The sequence below is a fragment of the Centroberyx gerrardi genome, chromosome 1 (assembly GCF_048128805.1).
Source record: "Centroberyx gerrardi isolate f3 chromosome 1, fCenGer3.hap1.cur.20231027, whole genome shotgun sequence".
Lineage (NCBI taxonomy): Eukaryota > Metazoa > Chordata > Actinopteri > Beryciformes > Berycidae > Centroberyx > Centroberyx gerrardi.
In genome coordinates this window covers 23,744,970-23,764,794 of record NC_135997.1, presented here as the reverse complement: position 1 = coordinate 23,764,794, position 19,825 = coordinate 23,744,970, and the positions used below count along the sequence as shown (strand labels likewise).

General features: G+C 43.0%; 1 protein-coding gene across 2 annotated transcripts in view; it reads right to left on the bottom strand.

Annotated features, from left to right (window-relative positions):
• trpm7 (transient receptor potential cation channel, subfamily M, member 7) overlaps positions 1-19,825 on the bottom strand; it is a 44,933-nt gene that overhangs the window by 6,087 nt on the left and 19,021 nt on the right. The window contains exons 11-32 of one of the 2 annotated variants that reach the window (XM_078283895.1): positions 18,706-18,806; positions 18,108-18,242; positions 17,664-17,717; positions 17,417-17,557; positions 16,386-16,520; positions 15,940-16,217; positions 15,348-15,576; positions 14,298-14,453; positions 13,706-13,849; positions 11,365-11,493; positions 10,742-10,993; positions 9,215-9,389; positions 7,925-8,057; positions 6,810-6,991; positions 6,382-6,514; positions 5,263-6,065; positions 3,817-3,911; positions 2,949-3,045; positions 2,561-2,637; positions 2,302-2,339; positions 1,895-1,923; positions 983-1,036 (exon numbers count right to left, since the gene is read on the bottom strand). In XM_078283895.1, coding sequence (XP_078140021.1) covers positions 983-1,036; positions 1,895-1,923; positions 2,302-2,339; positions 2,561-2,637; positions 2,949-3,045; positions 3,817-3,911; positions 5,263-6,065; positions 6,382-6,514; positions 6,810-6,991; positions 7,925-8,057; positions 9,215-9,389; positions 10,742-10,993; positions 11,365-11,493; positions 13,706-13,849; positions 14,298-14,453; positions 15,348-15,576; positions 15,940-16,217; positions 16,386-16,520; positions 17,417-17,557; positions 17,664-17,717; positions 18,108-18,242; positions 18,706-18,806 — 3,570 coding nt within the window. Of the gene's footprint in view, positions 1-982; positions 1,037-1,113; positions 1,195-1,894; positions 1,924-2,301; positions 2,340-2,560; positions 2,638-2,948; positions 3,046-3,816; positions 3,912-5,262; positions 6,066-6,381; positions 6,515-6,809; positions 6,992-7,924; positions 8,058-9,214; positions 9,390-10,741; positions 10,994-11,364; positions 11,494-13,705; positions 13,850-14,297; positions 14,454-15,347; positions 15,577-15,939; positions 16,218-16,385; positions 16,521-17,416; positions 17,558-17,663; positions 17,718-18,107; positions 18,243-18,705; positions 18,807-19,825 lie in introns of those variants that run through there. The other variant, XM_071911060.2, reaches the window with a different exon arrangement.

Genomic DNA, 19,825 nt, shown 5'->3' with positions numbered 1-19,825 from the left:
CACTCACCGGCCACTTCATTAGGTGCATCTGTTCAACTGCTTGTTAACACAAATATCTAATCAGCCAATCACGTGGCAGCAACTCAATGCATTTAGGCATGTAGACACGGTCAAGACGATCTGCTGAAGTTCAAACCAAGCATCAGAATGGGGAAGAAAGGTGATTTAAGTGACTTTGAACGTGGCATGGTTGTTGGTGCCAGACGGGCTGGTTTGAGTAATTCAGAAACTGCTGATCTCCTGGGATTTTCACGCACAACAGTCTCTAGGGTTTACAGAGAATGGTCCGAAAAAGAGAAAATATCCAGTGAGCGGCAGTTCTCTGGGCGGAAATGCCTTGTTGATGGCAGAGGTCAGAGGAGAATGGCCAGACTGGTTCGAGCTGATAGAAAGGCAACAGTAACTCAGATAACCTCTTTACAACTGTGGTGAGCAGAAAAGCATCTCAGAATGCAACATGTCGAACCTTGAGGCAGATGTCACTTTGGTAGCCGGTTGACACTGAGCTGAAAGCTGATACCTACCCAGTATTAGTAAGGTGTACCTAATGAAGTGGCCGGTGAGTGTATATCCTTTAATGCATCAGTTTTATTTCCTGGAAGAAATTTTTGTTACTAGGCAAAAAAAACTCAGAACAAAATTATTGTTTAGATAGACCTGGGTCAAATAGTAGTTACAAATAATTATTATTGTCAAGCTGTTAATTACAGATATATACAGTATATGAAATTGACTTTTATATACTCCTGCATGTATTTAATTCATCAACTTTTGTATTCTCCTATGTGTGAAAACCACCATCTATCCATCTATCTAAAATAGACCATAAAAATATTTGTGAATATTACTTCACCCAGGTCTGGTTTCTTAGTAACATTAGCTCATTGGTCTCTGTGTGAGGAAACATTGTGAACTACTGGGGTCTTGACAATACAATACTGATAGATGTCTCTGAGTCGGTGGTGCGGTCTGCGTTACTCACAGTCCTTCCTGGCTCCCAGGTGGGCATGTCGTGCGGTGTAGAGACAAGCTGCAGCTGTAAGCACAGGAGGAGAGAACCATGAAGCCGTCATCCAGCAACACATGACTGAACCAACACAAATACATACATCTGATCGCAGGGTTCCCACTGTGGCCCTGATGCAAGATTCCATGACTTTCTGTTAAGTCAGAGCGCTTCCGACCATTCAGCATCTAATGCAATAAATGTGTGAAACGAGTTGTAAAGTACATTCTTCTGTGCATTCCTGTGAAGTGACCCACTTGTTTCCTGAGGTAACACGTTATTTGGATAGTTCAATGTTAATACTCAACTATCAGGTGACATTCAGTGTGTAATCCTCACCCCATTTTTAAACCTAAACCCAAATCCAAGATTAACTCTAACCCAGACATTTAATATCTATAGACTACTTTTCATACTTTCGCATCACCTGAAACTCAGACTTTTTAGTAACACATTTTAGTTATCAGTACTGGACTATCCAAATAAAGTGTGACCTTTCTGGATATTTCCTGACTTCCTCAGAGAATGTATCACACTCCTTGACTTTCCTTGTCTAGAATAAACCAAATTCCATAATATTCCTGAAATCCCATAACTAGCTCCCCTATTTTATTTGCTGTAATGGACACCTGAGATTGTCTTCCATAACAATGTATTTAATGATGTCGCTAAAGTCAAACCACAGTCTTTGGAGATGCTGACTTTCTGCAGGATACCACTGGAGCATTGTCACACACATGCACACACAAGATGCAAAGATGGGGATGATCAAAGGTGAATCAGATAGCAGTATGCAGGTGATGCTGCTGGACTAGTCGATCCAGACAGAGGGTCTGACAATACTAAACCATGTGGGCAGAGGCATTTCAGTGAAACTACAATTCCTACCATTCAGAGCGTCATCCCCAGGAGCTCGTCTGAGAGAGAGAAAACACAACAGACATTAGCTTAAACAACCTAGCAAAACGCATAAGATGAAATACAAATCCATCTAGTTCACATCAACGTAAGAGGCTGGGTAAGGTGTTATGACTTATGTTAAGTATTTACACTGTGTGCGCAAGTGTGTGCATGAATGTGTGTGAGTGTGTTTGCATTGTCTAAGTGAAAAAAAAAAAAGAGCAGTCATCAACTGCAACAGCCTCGCGAAACACATCAGTCTAGTTCCCCCTTCTTTCTAGGAGTTCCCATAAAGATAAGGGATTTGTGTGTTGTGTATTTGGTTTGAAGCAGTGTGGTTTGTGTGTGTGTGTGTGTGTGTGTGCATGTGTTGTTGGCCAGGAGAGGATACTTACAGGCTGCTGGCTTGGGCTGACTTGACCTGAACTCTCTCCTGGTGGAGAAATGAAAAGTTGTCAAAAAATGACAGAAATGAGGAACATTAAATTAGAGTTAGAGTTAAACAGTACAGAGTTGTGTTTCTTAAGTGTATAATTTTCTTAAGTGCTCTTAAGTGTGATTCTGAAGTGTACACACATACAGTATGTATGTGTGTGTATGAAAACACACACACACACACATATATGTGTGCACACTCACACACGCAATTCTCACCAGTACTGCAGCCCTGGGGTCCTCATGGATGAGGATGTCTTCAGCTGACACTCTGCTCCTCTCCTTCTTAGTCAGAGCTACAGAGACACAAAAAAAACGATCAAATAATAATTAAATAATTAAAATAATTAGCAATGAATGTAATTAAGGATGATTCAACATATAACAACTAATAGCAGTAATATAACATTAACAGCACTGCTTGGGACAGGCTTTCCCAATCCCTGGCTTGGGACTCCAAGCAGGATGTTCTTATATGAAAATGAAGTACTTGGAAAATCCCTCATCAATACAAAATTAATGCAATAACTGATTTTGAAATGAACAGATACAGGTCTTTCTTAGCAGATATTTTCGTAGTGTTATTCATGTATTTGTGTAAGCTTACTGGAGTCAGGATGGAGGAAGGCCGGGCTCCTGTCAAACTCCGTGAAGCCGGCGTACGAGTTGACGGTCCTGATGTGGCCGTGACCCTCAGGCTGACCCTGTGGCCGCGGAAGACAGACGGAGACACAGACAGACACACAGGAAGGTGTGAGAAGGTAAACAACGTTCCTAAACGTTGATTCATGGTGAATGTGGCACAATTTAAGCCAATGTTTCTTAAAGATTCACTTGGCAAGATATTTCTGTAAAAATACACCCATCTTATCAGTCTAAATCATAAAGTGGGGCTGCAATAGAGAGGAGCGTCCTATCCCGCCCAGTTTGAGACCCTGCAGATTCACCTTATTTGCCCAAATGAAATTCTGGTGTTGGATATGGTCACTTCTCTGCTTGCAGAAAAGAAAGTGATGAATCAAAATTTAAGAGTGAAATACAAACTGCCTCCTAAACAGCAGTGAGCAGCAGTTGGACCCGCCAACATTAGATCTTTTGCCTCTCTTGTCCCTTTGATGTCCTCTGGTATAAAATGATCACTGACCGGCCGGGTTGGCAAACATGAGTGTGCTGTGTACCGACATAGCATTACATGATTTCTAGGTATTGAAGTTCAAATTTTTCAGTTACCTCTTGCTGCCATTTGGGGGCGCCATTGCCAACATGCAAAGTTGCCTAGTGGAGCTTTAAACAAGGGTTGGGATGGGTGATCGGCTTTGTTCATAAAAAGGCAAATATCACGATGGGGACGTACTTTGAACAAATATTTATTGTGAAAAGATCTTTGATCTCAATGAGACTGACCTGGATAAATGAAAAAATAAAATGGTCCACACTATAAAGTCTCCAGATATAAAAATAACTGACGGACACACCTGCTGTCTGCTGCGTGTGGCTGGGCTGTGCTGCCTGCTGGAGGTGGAGATCTCTTTGGGTGAGGAGTGCTGGAGGTCCAGACTGTCTTTATGTCCTAAGTGAACCAAGAATACACCGTCAGGCCACCGGAGACATCCAGGTGATTTAAGGATGAAGGATGACCATAGTATAGCTCATGTTTACGATTTTTTTTTCCATGCAAGAAATGTGGAAAATATGTGGAGAAACATCAATTTACTTTCTTACTTCCAAATCTGGTTAAATTAGTATTTGCAATAAATTCTTAGCGTTTGTTTTACCCTGGTTAGAGTACCAAATTAGGAGGGGTTTTGCAGCATCAGGACAATTTAGATAAGAGTCAGGCACAATGTCAATCACAATCTCAGGAAAATGGTTGAAATTTGTTATGCATTTCCTGTCTTTCTGGTACTTCTTGTTTTCTTTATATAACAATACCCCACCCATCTGGTAGCAAAGCAGATGAAAACAAATACCAAGAATTATTTGCAAATACTATTTGACCCAGATTTACTTACTTCTCCCCTTATAAAATCTGAAGAAATTGTGGAACACATAACACAAATGCATTGTATTTGTCTGATTTGCTTACATTAGACACCAGAATGGCAAAATAATCACAATTCAGTCATTTGATTCAGAAACTCATCTCTTCACCTCCACCTGTTGAACAAATCCTTAACTTCAACCAGTCAATCAATCACTCATGCCCCAGTCACATCATACTTGTAAACCTCAGAACCAATAGAATAAACAAAACACCCAGACAAAAGGTCCAGAGAGAAGAAGAGAGACAGAGACCAGAGAAAGCAGAAAGGTCCATTGGGACCCTGATGTGGGTGAGGCCCGAGCACCCAGCAGACGCAGCCCTGTACTTCGGCTCAGACTCAAACTCAAACCTCTGGTCGTGTTTGGCCCTCTTGCTGTGTTCCTGCCGTTTAGGGAGACTTCTGACCCAGTCTGCCCCCAATGGGAGGCCTTTGGAGGGGCCGCTGGTCCTGACACACTCCCTTCTCTGCTCCTTCGTCTGCCGGGCCTCCTGGGTGCCACAGCAGGGGCGAGGGCGCAACCTGGTAGGGGGCTGTTTTTGTGGCCGTCACCCTGCGGTGATGAAGCCATCTGACAGGCAGCCTCAGGAGCCAATGGGACTTCAGTGTCTCTACCCCGTCTACTCAGAGAGCCGGTCCTGCCCTCATCGTCGCAGAATGCCTCGTTCACGTACCCCCTACTCACTTCCCTCTCCCTCTCTCCCCTTTCTAACCCCTCTGCGCTCTTAGGCTTCGCAGTGCAAGCAGGCAAGCAGGCGGGGCGAGCAGAGCCCGAACTCTTGGAAACAATGACAACAGTAGGATACACACACACACAGTTTCCATCCTCGTCTTTTTTCTCCTCATCAACATCAGGCTCACCCTCATTCTTATACTTACCCACAAATGCCCCAAACTCTACAGTGGTGCTGTCTGGCTGCATGGGGTGTTGGTAAAGCCCAGCTAGTGCGAGTTCTGGGTGGCTGGAGCCACTGGGCTGGGAGGGGGTGCTGCTGACGTAGAACTGAGCCCCGGGAGAGGGCACGTTGGGCAGGCTGGCGGGGGAGTCGGAGAGGCCCGGCTCCTGTGGACGGGTCAGCTGCCTCTGGGTGAAAGAGTGGCCTCGGAGGCGCAGCTCCGGAGGGGACACGGCCACGGCACTGGGGACGAAGGCACTGGCGCCGGCGCTGCCCGAGGAGCCAGCCTCTGCAGCAAAGTGCCCTAGCCCGACCAACCCCCTCCTCTCTGGACTCAACGCCGGGTTAAAGTTAGGGTCCAGCCCCGGTCCTATCCCTGGCCCGAGCCCCAATCTCCGGCTACTCTCCGGCCCGGCCCCTCCTCCTGCACCCATCCCAAAAAGAGAATCCGCCATGTTGGCCCCCGCCTGGGGAAAAGAGGAGCCGAAGTACGCTCCCACACTACGTTTGCCCAGCACAGAAGGTTTGGAATGGGGGCCAGTGTCTGTTGGCACAGGGGCGAGGCTGGGCACCACGTTCTTGGACAGGCTGAGTTCCCGGGTGATCTGATTGTGGACCTTGCTGGCCTCCGATGCCCTCTGGGCAGTAAGGGCCTTCAGAGTGTCCACAGTCAGAGCTGAGAGGTCCTGGAGGTGCCCGATCTGGGAGTCCAGGGTGTGCAAAGAGCGCTTGATAAAGTTGACCTTGTTCCCAACCTCCTTTAGCTGGACACACATGGTCTCAACCCTGAGTAATGACAGAGTAGAGAGTAGCATCAGTTGTCCACAGCTCAGCTCAGTCTCTATAACCTGCTATATTTTAAGCATCATTACAATTCTTAAAATGAAAATGTAAATAACTACTGAAATAACTGACTACTAGCATGGCATGTTCAGCACCTCATTTTGAAAATGTCTGATGTGTCCATTTGAGCTGTATTCATTTAAGGTAATGCAGTACTCTGTAATCATTTAATGTGGCTGATTTTAAATGCTGCATGTTAATGTTTGCTTCTTGATAGCACTTTGCACCTTGCTTCTAGGGAGGGCAATGAGAGACCCACCTGTCTGAGGTAAGGCGTATGCGCTCCTCGCTCCCCGAGTGAAACTGGTCATCCTTTTCGTGGAAGTATGTCTCCACACACTGCTCCTCAAAATCATGTAGCTTCTTTTGGTCTTCCTCCGTCAGAAACAGCTCTGAAGGAGAGGGGATCAAAGAAGAGTTACACAAATATGTACACATATATAAGTGCATGTGTCAACAAAAATCAGAGACACTGCTGGAGATATTCTATTAGCAACAGTGTCTTGTTGAAAAATAAGTTTGTTCTAAATGGCAGAGAACAATAAAAGAGAGACATTTGCAGATCAGCTCTAACTAATGAACAAAAAGTATTGTTCCCCCACATGTAGACCATTAAGTCCCTGGAACCAAACCGACCTACTGGAAATATTTTGTTAATGTTAAAAATACACGGTTTTCTACGCATACTTGGTCCGTAGGTGTTCTCCTTCTTCCTCTTCCTGCACATGCAGTAGAAGAGAGAGTAGACATGGCAGAGGAAGATGAAGGGGGGAGGGAGGACAGGCTTCTCGTGGTAGGCCATGATGAAGTGGTAGCGCTGGTACTTCCACACCAGGTTAGAGATCGACTTCACTTGGAGATACACATTGCTGGAAAACAGAGAGAGAACTGAAATGACCATTGTCAAAGATGACACATTTAATTGCAAAATATAGGAGAATGAAAGAAAAGAATGAAATTAAGTTGTAGGATCTGTAAAAACATTTGAAAATGCTCTCAACTGAAGCTAAGCTCAGGTTTCACACTTGTGCCTCTCAATTTTTTGATATAGTGTGAATTTTTTCCAGTATCATATGGTATAAAAATGGTAGCTCTGTAAAGATGCAGTGCACACTCTCAAAAATACTTGCTCGTGACCCTTCCAGAAGTCACAATTGTCTGCATGCAGCAGTGGTGCATCAGACAACCACTGTCCAAACTGCGCCTGCCACATTAGCTCTGTGAAGCCTTTATATAAGCGCATGTCAGTCCACTTTACCAGTGGTTTTCAAAACCAGGACCCAAAGCTGAGCATTGGCAAGGCTGTCATGGGTTCCCAAATTATTCTGGAAACATTGTTGGCTTTAACAGTGGAGTATTTCTCACTAAGGAATTTTCCTTATTGTAAATTGGAGCCTCTAGTTATGTTGATATAGCCTTTCCAAATACCTGCAGCACAAGACAGGCAGATTAAAACACTGGATGATTGCAGCCTAAAACCATGATGAATTCTGTTATATTAGCCTAAACAGCCCATAAAATCAATTTGATTCTTTTGCTGTGGCATGAAAAAAAAATTGCTTTGATCAAATCATCATCAAATTTTTAATAGCATAATAAAAGTACAGTAGGTTTGAATGGAGAGTGTTGTGCCTGCTCTTCCCTCTAGACTTACCACCCATTGAAAAACACCTCTGCTCCCTTTGTTTGCACATTTTTTTTCTCCTTTGTTGCAATATTTGGGTCCACACAGAAAGAAAAGTTAAAAAACTACCGCACCACATGGTTTACAACCATTCCAGCAGTATGAACTGTGCTCTTACTTGAAGAAGGCGATGAGGAGGTTGACCATTAGTATATACTGTACAAAGAGGTAGACTGCTTGTAGGAGAGGAGTTAGCCACACTCCTGCCGCACACAGGGACTTTACTGCATTTTCACTGTTATTGGCACACACTGTGGAGAGAAGATACCAATTAAGATACACACACATAGGTGCGCACATACAGTCTCCAAGACACTAACGAATACTGATGATATCTACATCAGTATATTGTACAGATACACAATCCACCAATAGTTTTCTACCCTGTGTGGATTCCAATCTGACGTGGAGCTTCGGGGTTCACTCTGGCAAAGATGTAAGGATTCATTTTAAGACAACAGAGACGAACAATACTGCCTTCAGCAGAGGTAGACATCGTCAAATTGGTCAAATGTAATGTGGATTACATAATGTGGAATGAGGCACATTAGTAAAATTAAATTGGCTTCAGCTGTTGGTAGAATTGTCCGCCTGTATTGGTTTTTATATTGCCCGAGTATCACGGCTTTTACAGACTGACCCAAAATATGAACAGACACATTCATAGAGGAACCCAGACACTTTTACTAGAAAATTAGTAACTAGAAATTAGCTGTTAAGATGGATAGTATGGTGTTGATATATAAAAAAAAAAAGGTACGTACAGAATCTATCATATTAAAGCAGCTCCATTATCGGTACTATGCAGTTGCACACTTGTGAGGTTTGACTTAACTCAGTGCAACTGGGATTTGCTCAGAAGAACATTTAGAATGTTTGAGCTAAAATGGAATCCTTGAGTATTCAATGTTTTAAATTGTAATGCTCCATTTTATTTAACAGTATCTCTATTAAGTGGATCTGCCATCTGACAATTTCCCCCTCTCTCCCTTGCTGGGCTAAGCTCATAACAATGATAATCCATGTGATGAATTACAACAGTGTGTGAAACCTCAGGATGCCAACTCAGGTTATGGAGCACAGCCAGGTGTTTTGTTCCAACTAAGCTTCAAATGCTCCCGACTCAACTGATGATCACTTAATCGCGGTCCTTTAATCCCAACCACTTACAGCAGAGTCGAGGCAGTCAATGCTGCGGTGGAGCAAAAAGCCCTGTCCTCTCCAAAGAGACAAGCGCTGGCTGCTTGTGTGTGTGTGAAAGGGGGCGGTGAGGGGCACGATAATTAGGCCGTCGTGGGTTTGATTTCCAGTGCTTTTTTTGAGTGACAATCAGCTACCATGCTAGAGAAGCTTTGAATAAAACTGTCCTTACCCTCGTAATCTCCCCTACCATCCTCATCGTCCTTACCGTCGATTTCATAGGCATACACTTCCCCGTACATCATCCAGTACGGTTGGAAGACCACATCTTTGGCCAGCGTCCAGCTGGGCTCCTCATGTGGGTAAAGAATGGCTTTCCTGGGCACGCCATAGCTCAGCAGGACTATAGCCATTATTACCACAATATAAAACATGTTGGCCACCTGGAAGAGAGGTCACACATACTGAGTTAAGCATAAGTCTGATGTGGTTAGCGCTACTTAAGTTGTGTAGGACATTTCTGTTTTTTTTAGTGTACAAACCTCTGCTCTGGGGACCCACTCTCACTTTTGCTTTCTCTCACCCCAAAATTTTACTTTTTAAACACACTTTCGAATAAGTAAAATTAGACCCAGGTAATCGTATTTTATTATTTGATCTGATCTAACTTTTCAGGAAGTAATTTTTTCCTGTTTGTTTGCAATTATTGATAATGAGAGTTGGGAAATGCCTGCGATGATAGATCCCCAGGGCAGATCATGCTGGAGGGTTGACTACTCCTGAACTTCTATGAAGGTGTGCATGATGGGAAATCGAAAATGTTCTACTTAAATCTAGTGTCACTTTAAAGAGACAAATCGACAGAATTCATGTATTACCCTATGATCTTAGACATTTCATCCAATATTAGTGAACACAAATTATGTGAATTCTGTTCAAGGTGGGCCATCTCTTTAAAGCTTATAATAAAGCTTTTAAAAAAAAAAACACAACATGGAGCACAGTGGGAACCATATTAAATGCTAAACATGATAATGGTAATTCTAAAACTTCTGATAGTTCTAAAACTGATGGGACCACCTAGGATAATGTAGTGGATTACAATACCTGGTAACAGCATGTAGATGGATAATGCTGTCTAAATGCGAATGTTCAAATCAATATTAATATGAGCATTTTGTGAATGCACAAAAAATAGCAACACCGCTCTCATGGTACGTTCAGATTACGTGCGACAAAGCTACAAAACAGGCAAGTGTAACCAGCCGCAACATTGCCAAGTCTCACACTACTTTTCATATTTTTAAGGGATATGTAGGTCTATAAATTTCAATGCGTTTTATTTCCTTGCATTGTGTAAACATGGATCGAGAGCCGAGAGCACCTTCAGGACAAGGGGGATGGAAAATAATGAAACAGCTTTTTCACTATTAAGATTGGTTGACACTTCATCGCGTCATTGGAGCGGGAAAAAAGTCACAGTCAGCTCAACTTTGATTTGTAGCGTTGCATGGCCATCACACGGTGCTATATGTCACACGCGCATGTAGGTCTGTGTCACCAACTCTCACTGAAAATAACTTATTTCCAGTAGCTTTGTCACTTGCAATGTGAACGTACTGTCACAGCAAAAGCAGTTCTATTAAACATCTATCAAATAACAACCAAGACATTTTCAAGAACACTCTTAAGCATGAAAGTCAATATTCTCCATACCAACGTCACCAAGAAAAAATCCTCTGTTAACTGTGCTTGGTGATTATTATGATTATCATTCCGATTATAAAGAACTCACCATTTTAGCAATCATCATGACATATGGTCCTGCTTGCTGGTTGACAGCCAGGATATCTAGGAGTCGCACGTACCAGAAGATGATATTGAGACAGTAAACTGTCCTCCCGGGGACGAAGGCATCCCCTCCACCCAACCTCAGGCCAAAGCCCACAAAGAAGGTCACAATGGCCAGAAAGTCGGACACATTGAAATAGTCATCGAACCACACTTTTATCTTTTGACTTATCTTGCCAGCTTCAGACATAAACATCTGAAAAAAACAGGAGAGGAATAAAGGATAAGGAGATTAGTCAGTGCACAGGAGATGTATATTTTAGGCTTGGTTCAGGTTTAGTTTATTTCCACAAATGATAAAAGCTGAAAAAATAAGAAACCCCAAAGGGCCTATGAAATTGTCTCACCTCATAATCTCTTCAGAGACTAGGTCGGGACCCAAAAGTGAGTTGCAACAAGATTAAAACAGGTCTATAAATTCTACTGAAAGAAAGTGGACTCTAACGCTATTGTCTATGTTTTGCTGCCATATCAACTCACAGCAATGGTAGACTTAACAAAATACTCTAGTTGGGGAGCTTAAAACAGGGTATACGGTCATCCCTCTAACCCCACTGCTTTACATACCTCTCTGATTTTCTCAATGGCAGAGGTGAAGATGTAGAGGATGACCACCCACTCTTGAGGAGATGGCCATTCGGGCATTTTCACCAGGACAACGTAGGAGTAGAACATCAAGAAGCCCAGGTAGAAGAGCTGACCGAGGGAGACACAACCAGAAGACTCATACACAACTGGAGTCTTTGCCTGTATTGTATGTAAAGCATTTCACTGAAGCCGGAAAACTCAATTTTCACATGCATTCATATATTCACAGTCAATATAAACAATATAAATAGTTAGTTTTGAAGTTGAATTTGATCACAAAATGTGCACCTGCAGATATTTTCTAGCAGATGCCCACATTGTGGATTTGTTTGTTTTCAGATTTCTACAAAGACTGTGTGTAATGTAGGCGAAGAGACTCTGAATTGTTCTTGAAACAGTCCCAGAGAGGGGTTTCCTCTCATATCCTAACATATTTTTAGAAGAGGTCAACCCAGACACTCCAAAGGGACTGAACCTCATCATGGCACTTTGAGTTAGAAGAAAATAGCCTCCCATTTCCACTGGGCCTCTGAACCCTCTCAGCTGGGGGTTAGCTGTGTGGACAAGAGCTGTGTGGGAGAGGAATCTCATCTGCTCCGTCTCAAGTGAAATTCACAGTTCCTGGCTAAGTCCTTCATCAGAAAGTCGGAAACAAACAAACCAACCAACCCAAAACAGGTGTCCACTGATGTTTGAACTGAGCATGGTTCAAATCACTGGGAAATGGGCAAAGTTCAAGAATGACCTTTCCTTCATGACAGTTGAATGGACAGCCTTGCATAGATGTGTGTAGTGTGGGTGAACTGGCCAATTTACAGAAAAAACGTGGCTAGTGGATTTTCTGGAAAGAAGGAAAACATGCAATAAACTAGTTTTTGCGCATGTTCTAATTGACATGCCCATAAAGAAGTGCAAATTTCATTTAACCACCCATGAAATAGTTTAAGCTAGAATCATTGTGGTACAACTGATATGTTTGCCAATGCGTTTAGATCTGTTTCTATACAAAAACAAGTGCAAACAACAGAAGTTCTTTTCCTCCCAAATAAACCACTTTTTTGAAGCATAAATACCCGTTTAGACTGTGTCTTTATAACTTAGGGAGAATCCTCTGGGAACCACATTGCCTTAAACAGCATCTTTATTCACCAGACTTGACCAAGGGCTCCATTCCATTCAGAGCACAGGGTCGTCCATACTGCCTAATGTGGGAAAGTCTGAAAATGCGCAATGGTCACGTGGTCCATCTATGTCCATGTAGGCAAGTCAGGCACATACAAATATATATATATACACACACACACACACACACACACACACACAGCCAGACAAGTCCTGTTTCTTGATGCAACGTAGAGGAGGTCGACCTTTGTCAAAATTACTGAACCTTGACATGCGAGGTGTAAAGTGTTGGAAAATCAGGCATTAACACTCCCATGTTAGAGGTAAGTCATTGTTGAGTTCTGCCTGGAGCAAAAGCACATCTGTGTTGAGATCAGGACGGAGGCAGGTAAAGCAGATGTAGATAAGCTCCAACATAGTCTACATTATGTAGACCAGGTGGCAGTTTCAGTGATGCTATCAGCACGCCTCAGTCCTGAGCGGCCTGAAAAACAACACTGTCCCTGCCAACAGGACTAAATGACGACGCCTGAGCTCCTGAGAATCAGCCTCAGGCCTACATGCATGTATATGCATGAGAGTGAGTGAGAGGAGATGAGTCTGTACATGACTGTGAGTGTGTGTGTGTGTGTGTGTGTGTGTGTGTGTGCGAGAGTGTCAAAGTGAGTACTTATTTAACACTAAGCTTAAATACAACTACCTCTGTCTCCCCAAGTCTCTCTGGATACGAGTGTCAGAGAGAGTGAGTAGCATGTAGAATCCTGTGTGTACGTCTTCACTACCAGTCGAAAGTTTGGACACACCTGATTGAATGTACTATGTTTTTCATTCTCTTAAAGCCATTTTGATCTAAAGGCTTATGCTTAAATGCTTGAAATTTGTTTTTTAGACAAATATAAATAGTGAAGTTGATGCCTATGTATGAATTTCTTTCCAAAGCCTTTGCCTTTCCATCAAGGCAAAGGGCGGCTACTTTAAAGAATCTAAAATATAAGATTTCTTTTACTAGAGAGTCTATTTCTTCCAGGAGGAGCTGGAGGAAGCTGCTGGGAAAAAGGATGTCTGGGCTGCTCTGGTTGCTCTGTTGCCACTGTGACTCTGACCCAGATAAGCAGCTACAAAATTGATGAATGGATGGATGTGTGCATGTGTATGAATGCCAATGAGTGAGTGTTCTCTCCTGTCATCTTCTGCATACCGTGTTGGACCAGAACTTGACAATGGGAGCGTGGTAAAAGGCATAAATCTTCCTGGTTAAGGGCAGCTTCCTGGAGCGAACGTGTGTCTCTGTCTCGTTCTTCACCTCCACATGGTCGTGGACTCTGGCCTCTTTGAACACATCCTGCACAGAGGTTTAATAGATTAAAATTAAACAACACCAGGCAACAATGCAGAGAGAGAGAGAGAGAGAGAGAGAGAGAGAGAGAGAGAGAGAGAGAGAGAGAGAATAAAAGAAGAGTGAGGAAAAAAAGCCATAGAGAGTGAGGTAAAGAATGTGAATAAAACAAATGTGCGCTGTTGTAAACACAGCATCCAGTAGTCTTCATTTAGGCTAAATGAAGACTAAATGAATGACGCTAAAAAAATACATTTATGGATTACCACTTGCAACAACAGCAATTATCTGCTTGTGTCTAACAGAGAATGACAATGAGAGAGTAACTGTGTGCAAAAGCAGAAATGATAGACAATGTGAGCAAAAGAAGTGACTAGCTAGCAGTTTCAGTGAAAGAAAACAAAAGAGTGGACAATCATAAGGACGAAACAGAGAGGGACAAAGTGAATCTAACCATCTGGATGTCGTCGGCTACGCTCTGGAAGTTGTGTTCGCTGTCCTCCATGGTCATCTGGTGGTCGTCCTGGCTCTGAGGGATGTGGGCCATCTCAGCCTTGGATTTATATTCCAACAGTAGGATGGCAGGAGGCACCAAGATACTCAGAATCACCTAGGAACAAACACATACACACGCATGTGGGTACTGCTATGTTTCTCAGGACATTCCTTTGACTTGCATACACCAAATCATCTAAAGCATTAAATGCTTAAACCCAATTCTGACCTCTAAGCATTTTCAGTGTCCCTACAGATGCACAAAGTTTGACTATTCTTGTCAGGACTGTCAGAACAGTGAGGGCTTTTAGAAATTACAACTACGGTTATAGATGCATACACAATTAATCTCTTAAGTTTGTGGCCTTCCACTAATTAACATATTTGCTGGTTTGAATGGTGCTTAGTACAATACAACTACGCCCTGCTGAAAAATTTCCCACACTGCTGCAAACCCTAACCCTTAATGTAAAAACATCTGATCTTACTGCTCACCCAAAACAAACAAATATAGAGCAATTCAATTACAGTACACTTATTTTATATATTATAAGTATCCAAATAAGAGCCATTTTTAAACCGCAACAGGAACTGGGAACCGATGCAGGGAAGAGGTCTAAGAGGAAACCCTGTTTCCAGCAGCAAAATTACTCCTTTTATTTAGACGTTCCTTTCAATAAACTACAAATAGTTCCAGTTCTGTCATTTCTGACATCAACACCTAGTGAAAGCTGATACAAAGCTTGAACCGTATTCATCAATATGTCAGTTATGTATCCGTTACAAAGCTCTTGTTCAGGTGTTAAAAATATGCTATGACCTAGAAGTCATGAAATGTCGCTGCACCTTATAGCAGTTCACCCAAGACAAATATAGGACAGTACGATTATTCCATATATCATGATGTAAATATCCAAATAAGAGGCATTTTCAAACCTCAACGAGTACTTGAACTGATATTGGGACAATTCCTCTTCTGATACTAAAAGACTTGGTGGGAACACTGCACCTTGTACCAGGAGTTCTTGCGCATGTTCAGCCGTCCCATCCACATGTCCGACAGCAGCATCTGGGTGCAGGTGTGAGCCACGAAGGGCCGCAGGTGGGACGAGACGGCCAGCTTCAGACAGGTGGAGTTGCTCCAGTTCTTCAGCTCGTAGGTCAGTAGCTTCATGGCCATGGTCTCGTCCTGCCTGAAGGACTGCTCCAGCAGGTCCACCGCCAGTGTCCCAAACTCACTTGAAAACATCCACACTTTGTATTAATTATATTCATTCATTTAATACTTTTAGTTTTTTTAAAGGGGATTTTGGGATGAACCAACCATTTTGATCATACAGAAAAAAATTGTTTCTTGTCCCAATTAGACTAAGTGTAATGAGTGTAACTTTAGACTCAGTTTGTATACACATTTCATTTTGGTCTTTACTGACAGTGTTATTGTCCAACTTGCTCAAACTACCATCCCTGCCTCTCTAAGAGGCGAGTTACAGCTTGCGTCTCAGAACTCCTTGATCACACTGGTGATAGTAATACCATAGAGGCACAGGTAGGTGATAATACCACCTATCTATGTCTGTAAAGGCCAAGGAACAACTCACTTTGAGTACTCCTTGAGCTCCTCCGATGTGTCGTCCACCACGTCGCTCTTCTTGGCCTCGTAGCCCATGGAACGACAGAGCTTACAGGCCACCAGGGCCTTGGCCATGTTCTCCTCGCCGTGCTGCCAGAAGAATAGCGACATCTTCTGCCTCTTCATCAGCACGGCCCACACCAGCAGCTCGTTGAAAGGGTAGGGGAACCGCCGTGTCTCCGGGTCGTCTATGTCCACGATCTCTTCTTTGCTCCTCTTTTTGTTCTGCTCGACGGAAGACTCCAGCTGAGAGGAGGAGGGAGGAGAAGGAGGAAGAGGTTTAGGAGACGGACACTGGTTGCTGCTGTATGATTACCGTTGTCGTTTTTTTCCATTTAGCATTAGCTCTTCAGATGAGGGATGTTGTAGTCTTCTAACTGCTTTGTTCCTTTTAATTGAATTACGGGAGGTTACCTTGGGTTTGTATGGCTGTGCGGTCTTGATGAAGTGGTTGTGCCTGGTCTTCTCCTTCTTGTCAGCCTGGATGCTAAAAGACTCATGACTTTTCCTCAAATGAGAGCCAGGACCTGCTGTATGGCGCCCTGACCTCTGTGCAGGACACAGAAATACATTTTCATATTTGCTTTATTTGCATCCACTGAATGAAATTATAACTTACAATGGATTCAATAACAACAATTAAAGGTTCAAGACGGTGTCTGAAATTGTCTGAAATTACACACTGTAGCTATTTTTAGATACAAAAACAAGACCTGTCCAAAAATGTGTTTAAATGTGTTTTTTCCATTGCATTTCTACTTAAGTGATCACCATGTCAGTGCCCATGTTGCAGCGCTGTAGATGAAAATAACTCTTGATACCAAAAAACACTTGGTCTTAGTCATGTCCCAAGTTTGTCTTGTCATCGATCTTAAACTTATCAATTTCTCAAATGTCCTAATACACTTGCCCCTAGTTTAGGGTGAAGAGTGATAAAAATGAAGAAAGAAGGGGGTGACAAAGGTTGTGAGCTGGATTCAGATCCGTAATAACACTAGTACATGCAGGGTTTCCCACAAGTTGGCAGTTTACTTTGGAGGCTTGTGTAATGAGCTGTATGTGATAATTACTAGTGATAATTAGATGAGAGTACAGTAGTCAGCTAATGCTGCAGTAGTAAGTTAACTAATGCTAGCCATATTAGCTTATACCAGAGTGAAAGATATCGGTGCCTGAAAAAATGAGGTACTGGGCTCGCTAAATGAAATGTCAATAATCCTACGTTTCTAACTTTGCCTCTCTATTCAGTTTCGGCAGCACAAAAACAGTGTGGCTCAAAGGAGCACCCACTGTTTGACCAAAATGTGCTGAGTCAGCACTCAAAATAAATCTTAAACAGGCAGGCTGCCCTAATGTTAACATTATACAGGAAACACTGACATGATTTGTTCCTGAGCCTGCTGAGCCACCAGGAGGCTCCAGGAACTGCAACAGTTTCAACTTACCCTACTGTTGCCATGGAGATTGTTGTAAATGATCCGGAAGCGTTTCCTGGTGTAGTTGCACCTGTAAGTCCCGCCCATCAGGAACTCGATGACCAGACCCACATCAATCAAAGTGATCTTATAGTTTGGGGGCAGGTTACCCTGCAAGAAGTTACAGCAAAGATATGAGTGATTAACGGAAGTTAATCAACTCTGGTCGACATCTCCTGCTATCAACCGAAGAAATGCTGAATTGGACTGACTCTACCTGTTTGACGTCCCGGACCAGGTGGAGGAGAGTTGGATTGTTGGGAGGTTGTTTCTAAAATAGAGGAAAGGCAGACAAGAGTTAAAAACTAGAATTGCCATGCTTTGCATTTGTGTATTACAGTGTCATACAAAGCTCTGTGTCCATCTGTGTGCGTGTATGCGTGTGCACATGCATATATGTGTGTGCTTTTGTGTGTGTTTGCAAGTGTGTCTGAATATGTTGGTCAGCATTTCCCCCAAAATTTATTTTTTCTGTTTGGCAAGATGCAAAGGCCTCTGAAACACCAAACCATGCCCCAGAAAACTCTCCACTGAAACCAAAACAAACATCCTTCTTTTAGAAAAGCTGACAGTTTATCTAAGCAGAGTGGGCTGGCCCACCTCACCTACACAATGGCAGGTGTGTGTGTGTGTGTGTGTGTGTGTGTTTATAGACTGTTACCGTGTTGTAGAGCTCCTCCAGCCGATTGATTGTGAGGAAGCGGTGCATGCTCACACCGTTTTCTATAAGCAACTTGACAAAGTCCACCCTGTCCATCACTAGTGCATCCAGCATCGCCTGCTCCAGAGAGCCAACCTATACATACACAAACAAAAACAATCAAGTTATAACGCAGCATTATTTCTTTCTATCAAATCATTATTAATAAGAGAAAGATGATAGGAGATGAAAGAGAGGACCAAAAAATATGGCAAAAACAAAACAATATAGGCAAAAAAAGAAAAGAACATAAATAAATATAATCTTCCCTTCCATTCACACAAGTGCCAGCAGTTCCAAATATTAAAATCAACATAACCACTGAGGGCGGCTTATGAAGACAACTCCAATCGGGTTCATGTTACAGTCAAGACAAACGGTTCATGGCAGCCTGCCCAAGTCTGGTCCCCTGGCCCTTCGGACTGCAGATTCTGGGCAGCGGAGATTCTGGGGTTATTCTGGGCAAGTCTAAAGGTTTGGGGCGAATGTTAAGCTAAGCAAACATCCCTGCAAGCTGTGGCTCGCACAGACGCACACACAAACAAACACACAGACGTACCAGGAGCTGCTGTCCGTACACAAACACATGATTCTTGGCAATGTCCACGCGGTCCCAGGCCAGAGTCAGGACAAGCTGATCGAAGGCAGACGCATTTGTGCCTGGAAGAAAGTAGAAAAGAACACACATACACACATGCGCGCGCGAATACACACCCACCCAGGTACAACCCACACGCACACACACACACACACACACACACACACAGATATTAATTCCCAGGCAAATAAAGCCATATTAATGGTGTATTTCCTGTTGGCTAGCCAGCAGGATTAGAGGGGGCTCTGTCCTGCTAGAGTAGGGCCAGGGCAAAGGGAAGTAATACAGCCAATTACACACTAATACAGCAACACAGCAGATTAGACTACAAAATAATCCCTATCTGGACTACTGGTCTTTTCCATAGTAATCTGACTCATTGTTCCATGGCAGCCATCTGAATCAAATGATCGTACAGTATATTCGCAGTACACAGAATCAATCATCCAGTGTTAGTGCAAAGTGTTCGCACTGTTTGAATGTCTGTCAGTTTCATGTGGGAGAGGGGAGCAGCACAGAGTTTACTGTAGTGTCCAATTTGGTCAGTTTTAACAAGGGAGATGACAGAACTGAATCAAACAGGATTCACAAATAATTCTTGGCATTTGGCTAGACTCAGATAGTGTCAGATAAGTTGTCAATCACAGCCAGTTTACTAAATTGACTTTCATATAGTCTGAATATCCAGGCAGTCTGCCCGATGAAAAAGGGGATGTGCTACATATACTTGGAGTATGCACACTGCATACTCCAAATAATAACTTAATTCAATCCTAGTGGGAGTGGGAGGATCTCTAAATAGCATTCAATAGTCTTGTAAAGTGTTGAGAGCTTTTGTTTCCTCCAGGGTCCTTTTGAGGATGAGTTACTGTTTCACTAAGATGAATGCGCCTTTGGCAGACAAATATTTGCCTGTGCAGGAATTTCAGCTTTGTTCACTCACAATCCTCAGTGGTCTTTTGAGTGTCTGAACTTGTTTCTCCAGAAGATCGATCAGTTTAAAAAGTAGCGGTGGGTTAGTCACCCACACATTCCTGACTTTTGTCCTAAATAGAAGTAGCAGGAAGGAGGGTGGACGGCC